The sequence below is a fragment of the Ictalurus furcatus genome, chromosome 18 (assembly GCF_023375685.1).
Source record: "Ictalurus furcatus strain D&B chromosome 18, Billie_1.0, whole genome shotgun sequence".
NCBI lineage: Eukaryota > Metazoa > Chordata > Actinopteri > Siluriformes > Ictaluridae > Ictalurus > Ictalurus furcatus.
Genome location: NC_071272.1, coordinates 19,588,978 through 19,609,755, shown reverse-complemented (window position 1 = coordinate 19,609,755; position 20,778 = coordinate 19,588,978). Strand labels below are relative to the sequence as shown.

At 38.7% G+C, this 20,778-nt stretch overlaps 1 protein-coding gene across 1 annotated transcript in view; it reads left to right on the top strand.

Annotated features, from left to right (window-relative positions):
- The first annotated feature begins 2,160 nt into the window (after nt 1-2,160).
- The window catches only part of si:dkey-1d7.3 (transmembrane protein 132D), a 37,554-nt gene continuing 18,936 nt past the window's right edge, over nt 2,161-20,778 (top strand). Inside the window, exons 1-2 of the mRNA XM_053649434.1 lie at nt 2,161-2,170; nt 2,834-3,692. Of these exons, the coding sequence (XP_053505409.1) occupies nt 2,161-2,170; nt 2,834-3,692 (869 nt within the window). The remainder of the gene's footprint in view (nt 2,171-2,833; nt 3,693-20,778) is intronic.

Genomic DNA, 20,778 nt, shown 5'->3' with positions numbered 1-20,778 from the left:
TGTAGCCATTAACCTACTTTGAGTCCCCATGGGATTTCCAGCCCCAGCTTAGACACGGGGTTTATTTGTTAACCTCATAGCATTAAAATCAATATGAAGCCAGTAGGAAGGTTCATCAAATGGATTAGCAGCATGTCATTGAGGTGCGTGGCTGTGTTGGTTTAGAGATAACCTGAATAATAGAGTGGAAATTCAAGTTGTCTGTCCAGCACTGATAAAGACTTTATGGTGTTTCTCTGTCCAAAAGGACATTTTGGTTCTTTGCTGTAACCCTAAATTCAATATGTATGCTAGATAATATCAGATTAATAGGGAGCCAGCGACATACTGCGAAAAACGTATTAAAACGTGTCCTTTGTAAATCAGTGCACAGTTGATAATCTGCATCTGTATGTGATGCTCATGAACACTTTTTGGTGCTTGGAGTTTTCTGAGAAGTGATGACAAAAAGACACAAAAACAATGCGTAATATATTTCGATGCTTTGTATAACACATGGGAACGTCTTTTTGGAGAAAAAAAAACAACACAATTCCAAAGAGGCGCAAAGTGTCAAGATGAACCCTCAGTGTCTCTGGGTAAGAATCTGCTCAAGGAAGGATTTGACATGTTGCTTGTCTTGAGGCAGTGAACACCTGATGAGAGCATTTATGACTCCTTTTCCTGCTGCTCTCTGAGGGGGCTGCCATGAGGAAATCCACTTTCACAGTTCCAGAGTGAGGCTCTGGGAAGAGTCTGGTGTTTGTGTTATAAGGGAATAATTTTTTTTTTTACCCTTTGATAAATTTAACTGTTTACAGTTGAGATGATTGAATAAAGCATCATGAAGAGACTGTGAAAAATGACACACTTCCTTCACTGCAACTGACAGGCACAGAATCCATGCCTTCTTTGCTAGACTGTCTGGCACATAAGCTGCACTTTATTTACTGAGACTGACGTAACAAGGCCACACCTCTTTCAGTAAGACTTAAAGACACAAAGGCCCATCTCCATTTCTGAAAGTGAAAGGCACAAAGGCCAGGCCTCCTTTACTGGGGCTCCTTTACAAGCACAGAGGACATGTCTCCTTCCTGGAGTGACAGGCAAACTTTAATTGGACTTTGCCATGAATATTACATAAAATCTAACATTATCACTTTTAATTGCTGTTAATTAAGTATTATTTCAGTGACAGTCATATAAAACACTTTCTTATACTTATGGTGAACACAAAACACCTGCATACTCCCACCTGCATAATCCTTTTGATTAGTCATTTTTCCAGCAGCTATGTTTATTGCCCTAGTCTTTTTTCCCAAGTTGTGTGTGTAATATTTATGGGGCCAGTTGGTATAAATGGGCTAGCAGAGCTAAATGCCTTTTTTCAACAATCTTAAATAAAAGATACAGAATAATATGAAGTAGACGGTGAGTTTCCTTTCTGTAGATTCACAGACTATAGATTCACACAGCCTATTGCTGACAGTCATGTCAAGTGATTATACTTGGTGAAACACCCTCTGGATTGTTCCTGTATTAGGGCACATTCTGTTTCACCTTCCCATCCATAACACATTATCAGAAGTGATTCAGATGGCACAAGTGCAATACAATAGCACAGGCCCGGATTGGCCACTGGGAGAGTCGGGAGAAACTGGCCTGGCCAGTTTTGTGACTTATTTTAGCCTGTGCACTTTTTTGCCTTTGATGACACCAAGTGGCTGGGAAATCCTGCACCTCAGAGACCCCACTAGTAATGCAACGCTATTGGTTATCTCTGTTTGGCTCCTGTAAATAAAAGCAATGTGAAACAGAAATAACACAGCAAAATAAACAAACAGACAAAATGTAGCAAAGGTGATGAAATTTGGCTGCATTAGCCACAATATCCATATCTAACAAGTTAAACCACAACTGGCTACATAAATGACATTATTAGGCGATACAGTTGCATATTTTTTTGTTACAATTCATTCTGAAAGTCACTGAATATTTTCATGAAACCTCACTATAAAACTGAAGCTTTTCATAAGCAGTAAGCGCTGTCATGCCCCCATTTAGCCTCAGGCTATCTAGCTAGCAGCTATAACTTAATGTAAGCTGTAAGTAGTAGCCACTGATAGTCAGTGACTAGTACTGAAAGTGAAAGACTAGTAGCTGGTTTGCATTTAGCTAGCCATGACAGAAAGTGAGCCTATACAGCAGAGAACAAGGAGTGAAATGGCATCTTTTGTAAAGAATGGTTAATTAAGTTACTGTAACCTTCCTGTCTGACCATTCTCCACTAATTAACAAGGTTTTTCCACTTATAGAACTGACAGAACTGACAGTTAATTGGTTTTTGTTTTCCCCCACCATTCTGCATAAATGCTTGAGTCTTTTGTGCATGAAAATCCAAGGAAATCATCAGTTTCTGAACTACTCAAATCACCCTGTCTGGCACCAACAACCATGCCATGGTCAAAGTCACTGAGATCATATTTTCCCCCATCCTGATGTTTGATGTGAGCATTAACTACATGATTTTATGCATGTTTCATTACTGATTGAATAGATACATATTTGCATGAATGAGCAGATGTACTAGGGTCCCTAATAAATTGGTTGGTGAGTGTACATTACTGTAAGTGGTCGGTGGTCTCGAAATTTGTTTTCGGTGTATATGGTGGAATTTGAATGTTATTTAATATTACATCATTTGACCTTAAATACCATTGTTTTTTGGTACCATGGAGTACAGAAATGTCCCTGTACAGCAGTATTTACCAATGCAATATATGTATGCTATCATTTTATCCCCAGAAATATCAAACAATATTTGTTGATGAACCTAATTCATGGTCTCCTGTAGGAGCAAAGGTGGAGGAGCTATCAGAAGACCTAAGAAACTCTTCACCAGAACTCACCTACCAGATCATCAATGCAGATCATTTCTTTCTGAAAGACACCAGTCAGGCCTTGATGGCAAACTTTACCCAACAGTCACAGAAACAACCCTTCATCATCACTGGGCTCACTGGGAAGCCTACCATCAAGATCAGTTTTGGGCCTATATCTGTAGAACAGGCTATCCCTCTAGAGTTGATTAACACTGGTCCCAGGGTCAGAGCTTTCATAATGGCTCGTCAGGTGCGTTCTGCATCCCCCATTATACAATTGTTGTTTTATGCGACAAACAAGATAGATGACATGATGGATTTGCCAGGTCAAGTCAGTCCAGGGCAGAGTGACAAGGGGTACATATGTGTTACAGCACACGCCTTCTGGAAATCTCAAGAGATCAGAGGTACCTGCTCCATTTCTGAAAATGGAGGCTTCTGTTTAGCCCAGTTAAGGCCTGAGCCAACGTGGTTCAGCCCAAGGAGTGCCAGATCCATCAAGGAGCACAGAGCTTCTTCACAAGGGACTGTTGTGGAGCTTTACTATCAGACCACGCCCAGTCCCACCAACCAGTGTATCCCTCAAGACAGCAAGCAGTGGCATAGTCCAACTCAGGAGGAGATCAGTGGACAGCAATCTGGATCCATCCTGAAGAAAGTTGGCTACATAAATCTCTTGCGGTCACCTCCAGGGAACCCTATGTTCATGCGCCTGCGTCTGGGTGGTGCTGTGATCATCCAGACCTCTTCTAAACCTCTGAAGACCACAGACACAGCCACATTCTATGTCTTTTTGTCCAGTACTTCCCAGGTAGATCGTTTCATTCTCAGGTGAGAACTTTTTACTACAAGACAGCTGTTGGTTGATACTGCTGGCTGGTTGGGGAATGTTTTTCAACTCAGCGGTGACACTGAGGTGCTTACAAACCTCAAATAGTTGTTCAAACACCACACAAACTATTATATCAGTGCCACTGCTGTGCTGAGAATGGTGCACCCTCCAGAGCTGGCCTGACGTGCTCCTATCATGGTCACTTTTCATTGATGTTCTGGGTAGGATGGGGACAATACACTGAGCATAGAAACCAAGGTAAAAAAAAAAGAAGCTCTATATAGATAGTGGACCTGATACCTGCTTTAGCAATGTAGTACAGAATCAAGGAAATATGTGGATTCTTTTAGTTCAAGTTTGTCCATATGCTGCACAGTGATGATCTTAAATCCGTTACAATTAAACAATTGTCACGAATGATGGAAAAGAGTGGCAGATCTGGTCGGGAGCAGCAGTGTTGTGGTCACTGTACCGGTCTGTGGTGGAGAAGCAGAAGCTTAGTTTTCAGATTAATCACTCGGTTTAACAATCAATCTATGTCCTTATCCTCACCTTTGGTCATGCCCTAATGAATTGTACAGGTGGCAAAAACTAGATTCCTCTGCAAGGTTGCTGGGTTAACTCAATGTGGTAGGGTGAGCACTAAAACAACCTGGGAGAGCCTCAGAGTAGAGGCTCTGTTCCTCTGAATTGAGATGAGCCAGTTGACATGGTTATAAAAGGGGCATTTTGGAGCCCATAAAACTCTCCAGGCATTTCCCACTGGACAGAGACCCTGAGGGAGACCCAGTACCTGCTGTAAATCTTTATGTCTCACATTTGGCTTGGGAATGTCTGGGGACCCCTCAGAAATCTGGGCTGAATTTCTCAGCCGGTTGGCATGGTAACCCCTACCAGTGGAATGACACTACTGGTTCCCATGGTGATAAAAGCTATGTGCTTGTGTTTTGGTCTCTACCCCTGTCCCGCCATTCATTTGGTCTTCTATTATGTACACTTGTTCTAGCTCATTTATTACTTTGTCTATATATACCCCACTGTTTCATTATTTCCATGGAAAGTCTTGTTCATTGTTGTTGTGCATTTCTTTGCCTTGTTTTCTGAGCTCTGTTTGTCTACAGTACATACTTCCTGGTTTTGACCATCACCTATTTCTCTCATTTGCATTATGGATAATCCCTGTTCAGCTCTGCCTGTATTCTGACCTCTACTATGGCACTGATAATCCATGGATTGCCCTTAATAAAACATTCGCCGGTCACCCGCACTTGTGTTCTGCCTAATTCACCTGCACATTACATAATGATTAATTAATTAGAATATTTTATCAAATAGAACATACCATGTGTAGTATTTCTGAAAGTGTTACTAGCTGTATTTTGGGAAAGGTTTGGTCAGGCCTGAATGATATTATTAAGTAGTAATAGTGATTTACAATCCCCTCCGAAAGTACTGGAACACCAAGGTCAATTCTTTTGTTTTGCTATACACTGAAGTCATTTGGGTTTGAGATCAAAAAGGCACCTTTTGTTTGACCCCACCCATTTTTCAAGTGATCAGAAATATTGTAACATGGGACTGACAGGTGTTTCTTGTTGCCCAGGTGTGCCATATTAAATTGATCGTTTAAACTTTAATAGCTCTGAATGTCTACTCTTGATTTGAACCAGGGGTTTTATCTGTGAATAATGCATTTGTTGTTAAAAATGATAAATCAACATCAAGATCAGAGAGCTGTCCATGGGAGAAAGGCAAGCAATTTTGAAGCTGAGAAAAGAGGGAAAATCAATCAGAGCCATTCCACAAGCATTGGGCATATACAACAATTTGGAATGTCCTGAAAAAGAAAGAAACCACTGGTATACTAACAACCAAACACTGAACAGATCAGCTAAGGAAAACAACAGCAGTGGATGACAGAAATATTGTGAGAGCGGTGAAGAAAAACCCAAAAACAAAAATCATTGGTATCATCAAAAGCCTCCATAGTGCATTGGTGATGGTATCACAATCCACCATTTGAAGAAGACTTCAAAGAGCAGAAATATAGATGACATACCACCAGATGCAAACCACTCATCAGCAGTAAGAATCGGAAAGCCAGACTGGGATTCACAAAGAAATACAGAGATGAGCCACAGAAGTTCTGTAAGATTAGCTTCTAGCAAAGTGTGGAGAAAGAAAGAATCTGCTCATGATCCAAAACATACAAGTTCATCAGTCAAGCATGGTGGAGGTTGTGTGATAGCTTAGGCTTGCATGGATGTTTCTGGTACAGGCTCACTAAACTTTATTGATGACATAACTCATGATGGTAGCAGCATAATGAATTCATAAGTCTATAGAAACATTCTGTCTGCCAGTTTACAGAGAAATGCATCCAATCTTATTGGGAGGAACTTTCCATTGGGAAGGAACTTTTGGGAGGAACTTCATCATGCAGCAAGACAATGACCTAAACACACTGCTAATACAACAAACTTCATTGGGGGGAAAAGTGGAAGGTTTTAGACTAGCCAAGTCCTTAACCGAGGAGACTGAAGACAGAAACCCTTCAAAACAAACAACAACTGAAAGAAGCTGTGGTACAAGCCTGGAAAAGCATTTTGGTGATTGGTCAGTGGGTCAACAGCTTTACATAGTTATTGCAAGCAAGGGATATTCAACCAAATATTAATTGTTTTTTGCTTTAATTTACTTTAAGACTATTGGTTCCAATACTTTTGCTCACCAAAGGCGCCATGTTCTAAGCACTGTACATGTAAATATCAAGAAATGAAAGCTGAAATGCCGATCTATCGTCGCATAGAAGTTTTCCTGTTCGACGTGATGATGTTTAATGTACCCGACAAACTCTGTAGTCTCATTTAGCCACTTGTTAGCGACTATCTTTTTCAAGACATGTGAATACTTAACAAAATCATGAGTGGGATATTACTGATGTATTTTATGTCATAGTATAAAATGTGAACATATCTTGAGATTGTGTTAACCACAGACCTTATTTCAGTCATTTAACCAAAAACCCATTCAATAAGGACATTGACTTTGGGATGATGGATGTCGAGTACATGGAAAAATTCGAGATCACAAGAACACAACTTTTGTTATGTCGAGATCATGAGAAAATGAAGTCGAGATCACGAGAAAATAAGAAAGAAAAAATTAATAATGCATGGCCGCTTAGGGCTTCCATAATTCCGATACTTTCAGAGGGGACTGTATGTCCTAAATATGGCTTCTACAGCCACTCCACTTTATAACAGAGAGCATCTTTTGTTTCCATCCTAAACACAAATCTCAACACATTAATTCCGGCCCAATTAATTTTTATAACAAAAAATTTTAAAAGTCACCATTCCATACAAAGGAAAATAATGGAGAAAATTATTTGGCAGCACTTTATTTCATAACATTTCATTAATCTCGCTGTGTGGGTGTGGGTTGTGTGCATAAATAATGCATTAACTTAATGGAGCAAGGAAACAAATAGCCAATAATTGCTCGACTCCTTTGGGCAGAGATGACTTGGGGCAGAGATTGGGTTCTGTTCCCTGAACCCCAGCACACAGACACTGATGAGTGCAAACCGTTTTATTTTTATGGATTAAAACAAATAAAAACAGTTGTTGGTTTATGAGGATCTTTCTAGTCTATTTAATAACAAGAACTTGTAATTAATTTCCATGTTCTACCTCACGTCCCATAATGTCCCTTATTCCTCAAATGCAGTTGATCAGCCAAAGCATATTTGGTAACTGAAGTGCTTCTTAAGTTTTGCCCCGGAGCTATGAGGTTAATGTATATAAATTCTGTAATCTAATTTTTAATTACACCCCAGTGTTGTTGAATTCTCTAGTCTGATTGGTCAGAAGGTGTTTAATTTTCTATAACAGCAGCTCTGACATAATGCGTTAATAATGCATTACCATTTTTAATAGCAGTGACTTACACAGGGACTTGTATGACAGATGCTCCATTTAAATGATGAATTGTTTTTAATTGTAATTAATTGTAGAGGTTGATATGGTGAAGCTTTCAGTAAGTAATCAGCATCGGGGTGGTAACAGTAACTCCACTTCATCACGACACCCCGTCACTCAGTATTTTACTACAACAGCAGCAAACAGAGTAGTTTATTACTTACATGGGACTGTGTTATAATCACTTAAAAGAGAAAAAAGAAGCAGAGAGGCTTTTAAAGTCAATGTAGAAGTTTGTCCATGGACTGATCTTCCAAAACAGTACAGGAATAATCCAAGTTTGCACTCTCTTCCTAAAAACACTTGACTGATTTGAGGCACTGTTTGTTACCAACAGTGTTATAAAGTTACCAACAGTGTTATAAAGCTATGAAGCCCACTTATTTGCCAGATATGAATCTGAGAAGGACTGAAACTCTAGCCTCAATATCCCTCTTCCCTCTTCAATGGACATCAATGTTCAGAGTGGGGTTAAGCATGAGTGCAACCCAGTTTCTCACCAAGATTGATTTGATCCTGGGAAAACTCTCTGGTCCACTTCACTCCTCTCTCCAAGATTGAGTCCAGACCTCCGGGGTTATGATGGATAATCTGAGGGCTGGTTGAAAATTTGTTGAGCTCTTAATACTTGCCGAACTTTTTCTCCTCAGCTGGGACTAAGGCAAGATGCTGCGAGATGGCAGTTGTAGACTTGTGACCGTTTAAAAATATACCAAAAATGCAACAAAATATAGTGGTTACTTTAGTAGTTGATCATATTAGACTTGAGCATACCTATTTGAATATCTTCAGCATGGTAAATGTAGTCATGTCAGTAAAGAAATGCACACAACCTGAGCATTTCTAGAAATAGAACTCACCTTTAGAAGACAGTTTTTAGATGGCGCTTTAACACCACAGAGATCCGGAATTTGATAGCTTTATCAAGGATGCCCATTCTCTCCATCCCTGTTTGCCATTTTTATAGAATCATTAGCCACAGCAATAAGACAAAATGTAAACATCCATGGGATCCAGACAGCAAACAAAGGACACAAAATCAGCTTAAATGCTTATATGCTATACTCTTCTTACAAAAACCTATAACCTAGAATCAGTACAAGAAACTATTCACACAATCGAAAAATATTCCAAACTTTCAAATTACTCAATTAACTGGAACAAATCATCGATGCTCCCTCTCAACATGAAACTCCCCGAAACTACAATACAATCTCTACCTATCCCCTTAAGCACAAAATATCCACCAAGCAGTCAGACTGGCATGAACTCAATTATAACCCTTTATTGAACACCATAAATAATGATATCCAATGCTGGATAAACCTCCCCCTTTCTCTCATTGTCAGAATAGTATCCATAAAAATGACGATACTACCCAAAATTAATTACTTATTTTCAGTTCAACCTCCCCCCTCTTGGTTCAAATCCCTCAACTCCTGTGGCACTAAATTTTACTGGAAAAACAAACCTCAAAGAATCAAACTAACCCCTTTGCAACGACGCAAATATCAGGGAGGACTTGATGCACCGAACTTTCAACAATATTACCTCACTAACGTACACCAACATATAATCAAAGGGATAAAGCCCAGTCAGATAAATGAGATTTGGCTAGATACGGAACAGGCACTGTGCAATAAAATCTCAGGCATAACCTTCATCAGTACAACTCTCAAATGCCATCCCTACTTCAAAAGTCCAACAACTGCAGCAATTTTAACAGCTTAATAATCTCTCCATGTTCTGCACCCACCACTCACCTGTACTAACCTTTAAATACAAAGTACAACACATCTAAAAACATGAATAAAATATAATAAATAAAGTCTTAATTCTTCCCCAAAGTGGCAGGTGGTTTATTTTTAATACAGCTTTTAATTTAAATTTTTAATAACAGGTTATTATTATTATTATTATTAATAATAATAATAATAATAATAATAATAATAATAATAATAATAATAATAATACACAGAGAAGCTGTACAACCAAGTAGTAAAGTAAATGAATAAATAGTAATATAATACCATAAACTGAAGAATTAGAGCAAAATGTATTTTATTAAAATGATCATTTATCAATATTTTTCAACAGCTATCCTCAGACTTCATGCGTTTGGTGTAAACAGGATTTCTGTGTTTTTTTTCTCATTGCAGGAAAACAAGTTAAAATTCTAATCTGTGGTAATCACACACTACATATTCAGTAGGGAGAAATTAGGTGGAAAAAAACACCGGAGTACAACTTTAAACAGTGTGTGCATCACCATGTTAAGATGGTGAATATGTATGCAAATTAACTAAATAAGAAACACACCTACTACACAAAGTGCATTGGGAAACAAATGTATGTTTAATTTGGTTAAGATCATCCTGGTTGCTTGGGAACAGTGTGAGGTCCTGAATAGATCGTGTAAGTGACTTTACTCCTACACAAATCACAGCAGAGAAAGCAGACTGTATATTTATAAAGCTATAATTACACCACAACTCTGTTGAATTCTGGATTCTGATTGGTCAGTAGATGTTGATTCATTTTCTGTAACTGGAATTCAGTTACAGTTCTGAGAGTAATTCTGAGAGTAATTTTCCTTGATGCAGACTTTATTGTGTTGTGGATTTGATTTTGAATGGATATAATTGTAATTTTTAAACATCACACTACATTTAATCGCCCATAATGACGATTCAGGCCCCTTATTCAAAACATTTTAGAAACCCCTTTGGCAGCAATTACAGCTACAAGTATTCTTGGATACGTCTCCACAAGCTTTGCACACCTGTATATGTGCAGCTTATCTCATTCTTGATTGCAGATCCTCTCAAGCTCTGTCAGATTGGATAGCGAGCATCTGTGAACTGCCATCATCAGGTCTTTTCACAGATGTTCGATGGGCTTTAAGTCTCAGCTTTTCCTGGGCCACTCAAGGACATTCAGAGATTTGCCCCAAAGCCACTCCAGTGTTGTTTTGGCTGCATGCTTAGCGTCATTGTCGTGTTGTAAGGTGAACTATTGCCCCAATCTGCATTTACGTGCACTCTGGAGGAGGTTTTTTTTCTCAAGGATGTTCCTGTATTTGGCTGCATTCATCCATCCCTCACTTGTTACCAGTCTCCCTGTATGGAGTGCTGCAGAGAAATGAATGAAAGCTGAAATTCTGATCTGTCGTCTCATATTCATTTTTTCATCTCAAGCCCATATATCTTCAGTGTATAGAAAAAAACAAAAGAATTGGCCTTACTGTTCCAATACTTGTATGATTGTATGATAACAGGAACTTATTTCCTGGACGTTCCACAAAATCTAATATAACTATAAACACATAAAATGTATGACATATAAATAATAAATTGTAATTCTTGGCAAATTGCTGTGGTGTACGACAAATAAAACACTTGGGAACATGATGTTATGGGAAAATAATCTTAAACTTAAAATAATCTTAAACCTCAAGGTGGTAACAATATCTCTGCTTCATCAAACCACAACATTACTCAGTATTTTACTAGAACAGCAACACACACAATGGTCTATTACTTACAAGGAATGATGTTATCATCGGCATCAATTCCACCTTGTGTGTAATACCATCCCTCCATTTATGCTTTCTTGGACTCCCAGTCACAAACAGCTGTGTCATCTTTGGGATTTGAACTCACAATCTACTGACAATAATGAAATGGTTTTTGATTGCATCACTCTGGAGCCCCAATGCAATAATGATAACCCTGTTTAGTCAAGCATACAAAATGTATAAATTACTATTTTCCCTGATAATGCCTAGTATACTTTAGTGCAGAATTACAGCGTAATAAGGAAATAATGGAATTAAAAACTCATTGAAAGTATTAAGAATTAAACTCACACAAAGCTCAAGTGGTGGCGGTGACTGAATAAAAAATTTTTTTTTTATTATTTATAAATTATATACTTTTTGATTGAAAGCAGCTCAATAGTTAGGTTTAAACAGGAGAATTGATTTCTTTCTCTCCCCCCCCCTCTCCCCCCCAAAGACTGCAATGACGTCCTTGGATTTCCCGCTTGAGTTCAATTAGAAAAGTACAAAGTCTTAATTTTATTTAAATTATGCAAGTAAATGTACAAGAAAGATTAACAAAAGAAAAAGACATCTGCCTCAATTAGTGCTGCTTTCACCAACATTAAATAAAGCTAACTAACAACAATTTTAATACTAATAACTCAAAGGTTAGCTAGCAAAGTGGATTTTTTTTTGCAACATAAACACCAATTTTCTGTTTTGTTCAGTATTTATTGATTTATTTTTACTTCTTTTCAGTGCCGGAGTAGGGTTTGTGATGATACAGAATGTTATCCCTTAATGTAAATACACATAATATAATACTTAATCAAAATGAATGTATCCGTTATGAATTCTTTTCTAGTTTATTCTAGTCTAGATCCACCAGCAGTACCATCACGGTTCCACTGTAATTGTAGTAGTTGTTGATTTATATTGGGGATTTCTTCCATCACGATCCTCATTTCCCATTCAGCCAAAGCCTCACTCGACTTATCATCCGAGGCTTGTTCTTTGGGCTGAAAATAAGCCACACGTACAGATGCACTCCCTCACTCTTTCTCCCTCTCTCTCTCTTTGTCTCTAGTCCTCCCGGCTTCCCTTGCTCTATTCCGGCTTGTCTAACTGAGTAACTCATCAGTGTGACTGCAAAAAAATTCACTCTATAGCAGAATGTGTGCGTGTACAGACTGCAAAGTGAACACATGCTGAGTGTGGCGACGTGACCATTTGGATGATGTTGCAATTATAAGCTCTTTTGATTCCGATCTGTTGCTGAGAAACAGTGGATAGGTCCTTATCCTCTGACAGCATGTTGAAGTTCAGAATCTTGATTTATAATCTATAAGCTTTATAAAATAATGCTTTATTACTTTAAAGTCAGAAACTGAATATTCACATTAAAAAGTTGACATGATTTCTTCATTTCTCTCATAGAGTGTGTGATTGTTCCAATTGAACATAAATTTGCTTGTAAGTCAGGATGTAAAGTCAGTCCTAAATCACTGATGAGAGGAGTTTAAAACTAGCACAGTGTAGAATTTCGGTAGCACCACAGACACAGAAGGTATTTCGTAACTTGTAGTGCGTAAAGCGATCACTGATCAAATCTCTGTTGCACAGAGTGATTTATTTCACCATCACCAGGCAATCAGAAACATGATATGACATCTACATTCATGATTAAGACATAAAATTGACATTTTGTGGTAATTTTCACAATTTAAATGAACAAAAAAACAGATCAGTCACATGGAAAAAGTAAGTACACCCCCACATTCATCACACATTCAAATCCATAAAATTAGAATCAGATGTTGAAGATTGGGTACCAGTGATTAGAACCTGCTTAGGGAGTGCAGGTGGAGCCTGTGTTATTTACACCCCTCTCATTCGCCTCACACCTCCAGGGTCGGGGGTTCGATTCCCGCCGGGGCCCTGTGTGTGCGGAGTTTGCATGTTCTCCCCGTGCTGCGGGGGGTTTCCTCCGGGTACTCCGGTTTCCTCCCCCAGTCCAAAGACATGCATGGTAGGTTGATCGGAGAGTCTAAAGTGTCCGTAGTGTATGAATGGGTGTGTGAGTGTGTACGTGATTGTGGACTGGCACCCTGTCCAGGGTGTACCCCGCCTTGTGCCCGATGCTCCCTGGGATTGGCTCCAGGTTCCCACGCGACCCTGAAGAAGGAGTAAGCGGTAGAAGATGAATGGATGGATGGATGGTATCATCATGCCAAAATCTAAAGAGTTCTGTAAGGCCTTCAGAAAAGAGGTTGTGGATGCCTATGAGTCTGTCAAGGGGTTTTAAAAGATCCCCAAATGATTTGAAATACATCATTCCACTGTAAGGAAAATAATCTACAAATGGCGCAGATTTAAAATGACTGTCAATTTGTCAAGGACTGGCTGTCCCAGCAAATTCAGCCCAAGAGCAGACTGTCTGATGCAAAAAGAAGTCTCCAAGAACCCCAAAATTTCATCACAGGATCTGCTAGTAAGTCTTGCAACTGTTTGTGTCAAAGTGCATGCTTCTACATTCAGAAAGAGATTGCACAAATTTGACCTGCATGGGAGGCGTGCCAGGAAAAAGACTTTGCTATCTAAAAAGAACATTAGAGCAAGACTACAGTTTACCAATGAGCATATAGGCAAAGACCCGGCCTTTTGGAATAATGTGCTCTGGACAGACGAATCAAAGATAGAGTCGTTTGGCCACAGTGACAGCAGACATGTTTGGCATAGACCAAAGACAGCTTTTTAGGAGAAACACCTCATACCTCATGCGAAGGACGGTGGTGGAATGGTTATGGTTTGGGGTTGCTTCACTGCCTCAGGGACTGGACAGCGTGCGTTCATTGATTCAACTATGAATTCTGCATGATATCAAAGAGTGCTTGAAGATAATGTGAGGCCATCAACCGAAAGCAGACATTTAAACATTATAATGATCCTAAGCACACTAGCACATCCACAAGGAATAGCTCAAAAAGAAGAAATGGAAGGTTATGAAATGGCCTACTCAAAGTCCAGAATTGAATCCCATTGTGGGGGATTTGAAATGGGCAGTACATGCAAGAAAACCCTCAGATATCTTGTAGATGAAAGAATATTGCATGGTCAACAATTATTTCTGACTAAGGGGGCAATAATAGCTTCTGAGGCCAAGGGTGTATTTAATTTTTCCACAGAAGAATATCACATCTATTGATAGTTCTTTTAAATGCACAATTTTAAAAAAGCTATTTTTCATTGTATTTTTTGTTCATGTATATAAACTCCATTAATAGGCACTGTTTCAAAGATGATCAAATGTTTGCATGTCCAAATATGACAAAAATTTCCACAGGGTGTACTTATTTTTTCACCTGACTGTATATAATAAAAATTTCGTTTTAGCCTAAATTCACTGCCCAGATGAAGAGCTGGTATTCTGAATGCAGAACATAAATGGAATGCTTATAAAGAGATCTAAATCTTCCCAAATCAGATTACCAAACCAATCTCACATTATATCGCATTATAAAACCAAAATCATCAGCTTCTGCTTCACTCCAAAAATCTGCAGTCTTTACAGGAAGCATAATCTTGACTGCAAGCTTTCTTTCAGGAAGGTGTGGCCTGTGATCACCAATTCCTTTTGAATCAAAAACATCTCCTCTGCCTTCCTGACATTCAAAGTAAGATGGCTTGTGTCGCACCATTCAACAAACCTTTTCTATCTCAGAATAGTCACTGGACAGACAGCAGTTTCAGTGGAAGATTTTATCACATAATTGTCAGAATGCATTGTACGTTTCTGCCAAAACGCTGAACAGTGGAGACTTGAACAGATAATTTCTGTAGGTCTTGTCCTGTTTCTCTTGGGGCCTATAATTCTCCTTCTAAGGCCCTCTGTAGATTGTATTTACTCCTGTTCACATCTCATTAACTGGAACACCAGTTGGCCAATGATTCATTAACAAGAGGTTAATATAAATGTTATATTCAGTTTTAACAAGAACAAGTTTGTCAATACTTTAAGCATATAGTGTTTGTCTCTAATTGTATCTTAAAATTAAGATCGGATCACATTTAATCCTGTTAGTATTGCTCACCTTGTGCGTCCAGAACAGTATCAGCGAGCAGAGCTATAAGAAATGAGCACAAGGTCCCATGAAATACACACACAAAGGCATTCACAAGTGAAGCGTACCAGTGAAGAAAGCATGCAGAGAAACTGTATCACGTGAGAGCACTTCAGTTCTCTGAGCACCGAGCACTCAGACACATGCACTTCCTTTCCCACTGCTCGTCAACGTCTACACCTGGGGTTCCCAGACTTCTTGGGCAAACAACCTCAAATCGACATTTCAAATTTTCTAACACAGCAAGCTTTGCCTATTTATTAGTCAGGCATGTAAATCCATATTCAATATTTTGGCAAATTTTGGCAAATATTTCTGTGCATTTTCTGATGCTCCAGTGAGTCAGAGTCATTGTGTTGTCTAGGAACTAGCAGAAGCAGTAAATGAATGGAGAAATGTGTATATTTTTCTCCTACATTAGTGTAGCTTATCAGGATAGCAAAAAAGACTAAAATAACACGTACACTCTATATTTAACATTTACATTTACAGCATTTAGCAGACTTAACCAAAGTGACTTGCAGAAAAACATATCCTTATGTTAGTTTACTAAGTCAGGGACTAAGAGTACCATTGGGGGGGCGGTGGTGACTTGGTGTTTAAAGCTCTGGGTTACTGATTGGAAGGTCAAGGGTTCAAGCCTGAGCACTGCCAAGCTGCCACTCTTGGGCCATTGAGAAAGGCCCTTAACCCTCTCTGCTCAAGGGGGCGCTGTATCATGGCTGACCCTGCGCTCTCACCCCAGCTCCCTGACATGCTGGGGTGTGTGAAGAAAAGAATTTCACTGTGCTGAAATGTATGTGATTAATAAAGACTCATTATCATTATTAGTCTAAAAACTTGAGGACGTTCGTACAGTATGAACACAAAACAGGAATGATTTTTAGATATAGCTTAGCAAAATGCTCATTACAAATGTGGTTTCTTCACAGTAACATTTCAAAATAGTAACACACAAAATAAATAAATGAATAAAACGTAACCTTTTCTCGCAGTACATAGGCCTTCCATTCTGCCAGTGGAATGGAAACTGACTTATCAGACAATTTCAATCAGTATAAACAAATTAATTTTTTTATAGCCGCAAGTCTATTTTAACAGACTTGATACTCACCGATACTGCTCTGCTGTACTACTCCCTATTATAAATACTGTTTAAATGCCATAACATCTTAGACGTAAAACTCAGCACGAGGAGTTCATTGCTAGCAGCACATGGCAGCAATCAATACACTGTACACAGCGCTAAATAAAATGATCTGTGACTGTTGTGATTGCTCAATAATAAGTAGGTTACTCATTTTGGTATCAGAACCAGCATCAAGTCCCAAAAAAAAAACCATACACTAATACTCGGCCTGAAAGAAGTGGTTTTGATCATTTTTTTTGTTTAATAGCTGAACATCGAATTTGGTGCAAGTATAAACAAAATGGGAAGGTTATAAAAGGAAAACATACGAGTCGACCAAGGAAGACGTCAAAGCGGCAGGATAGAAAACAAACGCAATATGCATTGAAAATAGAAAATGCACAACAAAAGAAAAGAAAATCAGATGGGTGGAAACAGGAGTCAATGTTTGTGATAGTAACTGTAAGAAATCGCCGAATGAAATGGGATTTACGTTTAGAAAAGCCAAACAAAAAGCAGCACTAACAGCTAAACAGAAGAAAAGAAGGTTCGAGTAGGCTAAAAAGAGGCAATCATGGAGTATGGGTGATTGGATAAAAGTGATATCCAGTGATGAATCACGAAGCTTCATTGGCCAAGGAGATGATACTGGAACTTTTTTCTGGTGCTGTTCTAATGAAACATATAAAGATGACTGCGTGAAGAAAACAATCACTCACTCATTTATGATATTCAATTCAATTCATTTTTATTTGTATAGCACTTTTTACAATGGTCATTGTCTCAAAGCAGCTTTACAGAAATATATAAACACGGGATACAGATTTTAAATGTGTGAATTTATCCCAATTGCCAGTGGCGACTGTGGCGAGGAAAAACTCCCAAGATGTTAAGAGGAAGAAACCTTGAGAGGAACCAGACTCAGAAGGGAACCCGTCCTCATCTGGGCAACAACGGATCGTGTAAAAGTAAAAGAAAGTTCATTATGGTTTTATATGAAGTCTGTTTGTTGAACTAGGAGATCCAAGTACAAAACTGCATATGGGTTTTATGTGATGTAAAGGACCAGGAGAGACCTCAACAGTCAATGAACAGGTGTACGTTGAAATTTTGGACACTTTTCTCATTCTATCAACAGAAAATAGGTTTGGAGATGATGAAGTCATTGTTCAGGATGATAATGTATCTTGCCACAGAGCAAAAAGTTTTAAAGCTTATCTTCAGGACAGGCAGATCAACTCAGTGACATGGCCAGCAAACAGTCCGGATAGAAATCCATGACAAGGCTCCATACTGCAAAGCAGATCTGTCAACCGCTAGTCGAGAAAGTTGGAACCAGCTTGATGGAGAATTTTGTTTTTCATTAGTGCATACATCAGTGAGTTCAAGCCATCATAAAAGCCTGAAGAGAAGCAACAAAGTTCTAATTGTGATTTTTGTTGTTGTTGATGATTCCATCATTTTTTCCTCTATTTTATCTGGAAAAAAAATAATTAAAACAATTTACTTTAATTTGTTTGAGGTATTTTTCATGAAGCCAGAATGTTCAGCTATTAAACACAAATTGTTTTGTGTCATATCTGTGATTTGTTTATCTGCTACGAAGTAAAAAAGCCGGGTGAGCAATCTCTAAGTGTGCTGATTCCATAATGGTTGCCAGGGGTTATATTTGTTGCTCATCAATGTGTGTAGAGCCACATTGCAAAAAATAAAGAAAGAAAGAAATAAACAGCATGACTGTGTAGATGATTTTAATGAAGTGGTATGGACAGAGAGAGAGACAGAGCGGAAGAGAGATGATAGCAGAGCTTGTCAGAGTGCTGTTGGCTGTGCTCGTTCCTCCTTCCCACTTTAGCCGTTTCGCTGTCTGCTCTCCTGCTGCACTCCATAAGTTCCGGAGGAGTTTTCATGCTGGCACACGTCTCACTTTCCATTTCTGTGCACTGGACAGCGGGTACAGGCAAAGTGTCTGGCTGGTTGGTGGATAAAGCTAAAAAAAGTGCATGTTAAGACTGGAGAGGAGGCTGAGGCTGTGAGGCACAGTCAGATTAATGCTCCTCTGAGCTGCACGGCCCACAGCGATTACGGCTCTGAGTGAAATGGTGCATGAACACAATCTCATTCTCTCACTACCACACGCTGAGAGGAGAAACTCAGTGTACCCATGAGCACCCAGTGCTCAAAAACGCTGGGGAAACAGATGTGTTTGACTAAACTTCTAGAAAACTCTGGATTCCTGAGTGTGTGTGTGTGTGTGTGTGTGTGTGTGTGTGTATATGTGGATGTGTCTAAAGCAGCCGAGTAAATGGTAAAGGTTTCTCAGAGTCATGATACACTGATGGAAATAAATAAGACACGTCAACTGTCGGAGGCTAACATCTTTCACTTGTCTCTGAGACATCATCCTTACCTCACCGAACTCACTATAACACTACACACGTTTTTCACGCTGTCAATAAACACTCTCATCAATATAAATCAAAAGTGTACGTTCATTTACAAAGACGTCTGAAACTAATCAAAGTTTTCTGCAAATATATTTATGTGTGGATTCAGAAAACAAACGCTTCTGGTGGCAAGAAACAGAATTAGACACGCCCCCAACATGGAGAACTAAATATAAATATAAATATAACATGAGAGGGTGTGTTGTTACAGTAAATGAATAAGTAATCTGATTATTTCCCTATAGCACATCCCCAAATGATTTATTCCTTTTAAACAACAGCAATTTTATCAGCATTTACAATTGTTATTATGAAAGATCGAATGTATGATGTATTTATAGTTCCTTTTAATGTTGTGGAATGTCTGCAATACAAGTTAATTCCTGTTATCTATTATGTTATAGCAGCTATAAACAGTCGTTCCTTCACCAGCTTCCCTTTGTTTCTCTCTCTTGAAGTTACTCATCCTGAAGACTTTCCTATGTAGGGAAACGTATACATTCGGGATTCTGATTAGTCCGAATTTGTTGATTGATTACGTTATAGCTGTACCTCTGGCTGTTACAAAGCGCTGACACTGGAGATTCCTTCCATAAGTGATCAATAAATTGCTTCATAGAAAATGTCACTATATCAAAGATTACACACAATTTTGAATTAGTTTTGTGGTGCATCAACCCTACAAGCCCCTTTGAATGAACTGTACTATGCAGCTGTACTATAGTCTGAACTTCTGTTGTGGAAAATGAATCAACATCTTTGGGCCAGAATCCAACATGATGCGTGATAATGCATAATATACTGTATATAATGTATTGTATTCTGTGGTGTGTATAATACACCAGGACAAAAGATGAATTAAATAGAACAAATAAGAAAATAAAATCAATCAATAAAATAATAAGTTTGAAGGTTCAATCTAGTTTAAAACAAACAAACAAACAAACAAACAAACAAACAAACGACAAAGCATAGAGAAGAAGCTAAAGGCCAAGTCCGATGGGGGGGGGGGGGGGGGGGTTAAAAACATTATTGTAATAATGTAATAATAATAATAATAATGTAAAAACATTATTATTACATGTGCATTTATGGAAGTTTCTTCTTGCTAAGCATAAAATAACTGCTAGGACAGTCGACCTGATATGCGCAGAGCAGTATCAGCAAGTGTGGACATTAAAAATGAATGCAAGGTGCCAGGAAAGTGAGGGGAAAGTGCAGGAAGCATATCTCAGAGCTTGCAGAACTGAAGTGCTAACTCGGAATGTTACTTGTATTGTAGGAAGATGCTGGAGTTCCTCCTCTTGATATTTTCTCGGAGCACAGTTTGCATTTGCAGTCTGCTTTGCTTTGATCGCCATAATTAAACATGAAATACATGCAGATCGCGGGCATTTCGTGCGGTTTGTTCATTGACATACTGTATATCACATGCAATTACATGCTTTCACATTATTTTTAATGAAAACGATTAAATGAGCAAGGTATCGGACCGATCCCGATCCCGAGACAACTATCAGCATCAGTGTATCCTACTCATAAATCCCCTTTGCAAATATTTTGCATTTAATTAAGAGTAACACGTTTAGCATAAACCAATATGCTCACAGTGTAACTCTAATTCTTTCCGGCCTCAGCTATTATGATGATATGCAAATAAGAGTCCCAAATCCCCATCTAATCAAGCTGTTGTCTCAAAGCACTAAAGCGCCCAATCAGATTTCACCATCGTCAGCCTTCTAATTACCCAACACCTGCTTTTTGTGGCTACTAGTTCCTATACCATACTGTCGCTCTCATCCGGTGAATTCTTACCATTCCCTTGTCTTGCTGTCAGACGATTTTTTTTTTTTTTGTCCTGTGT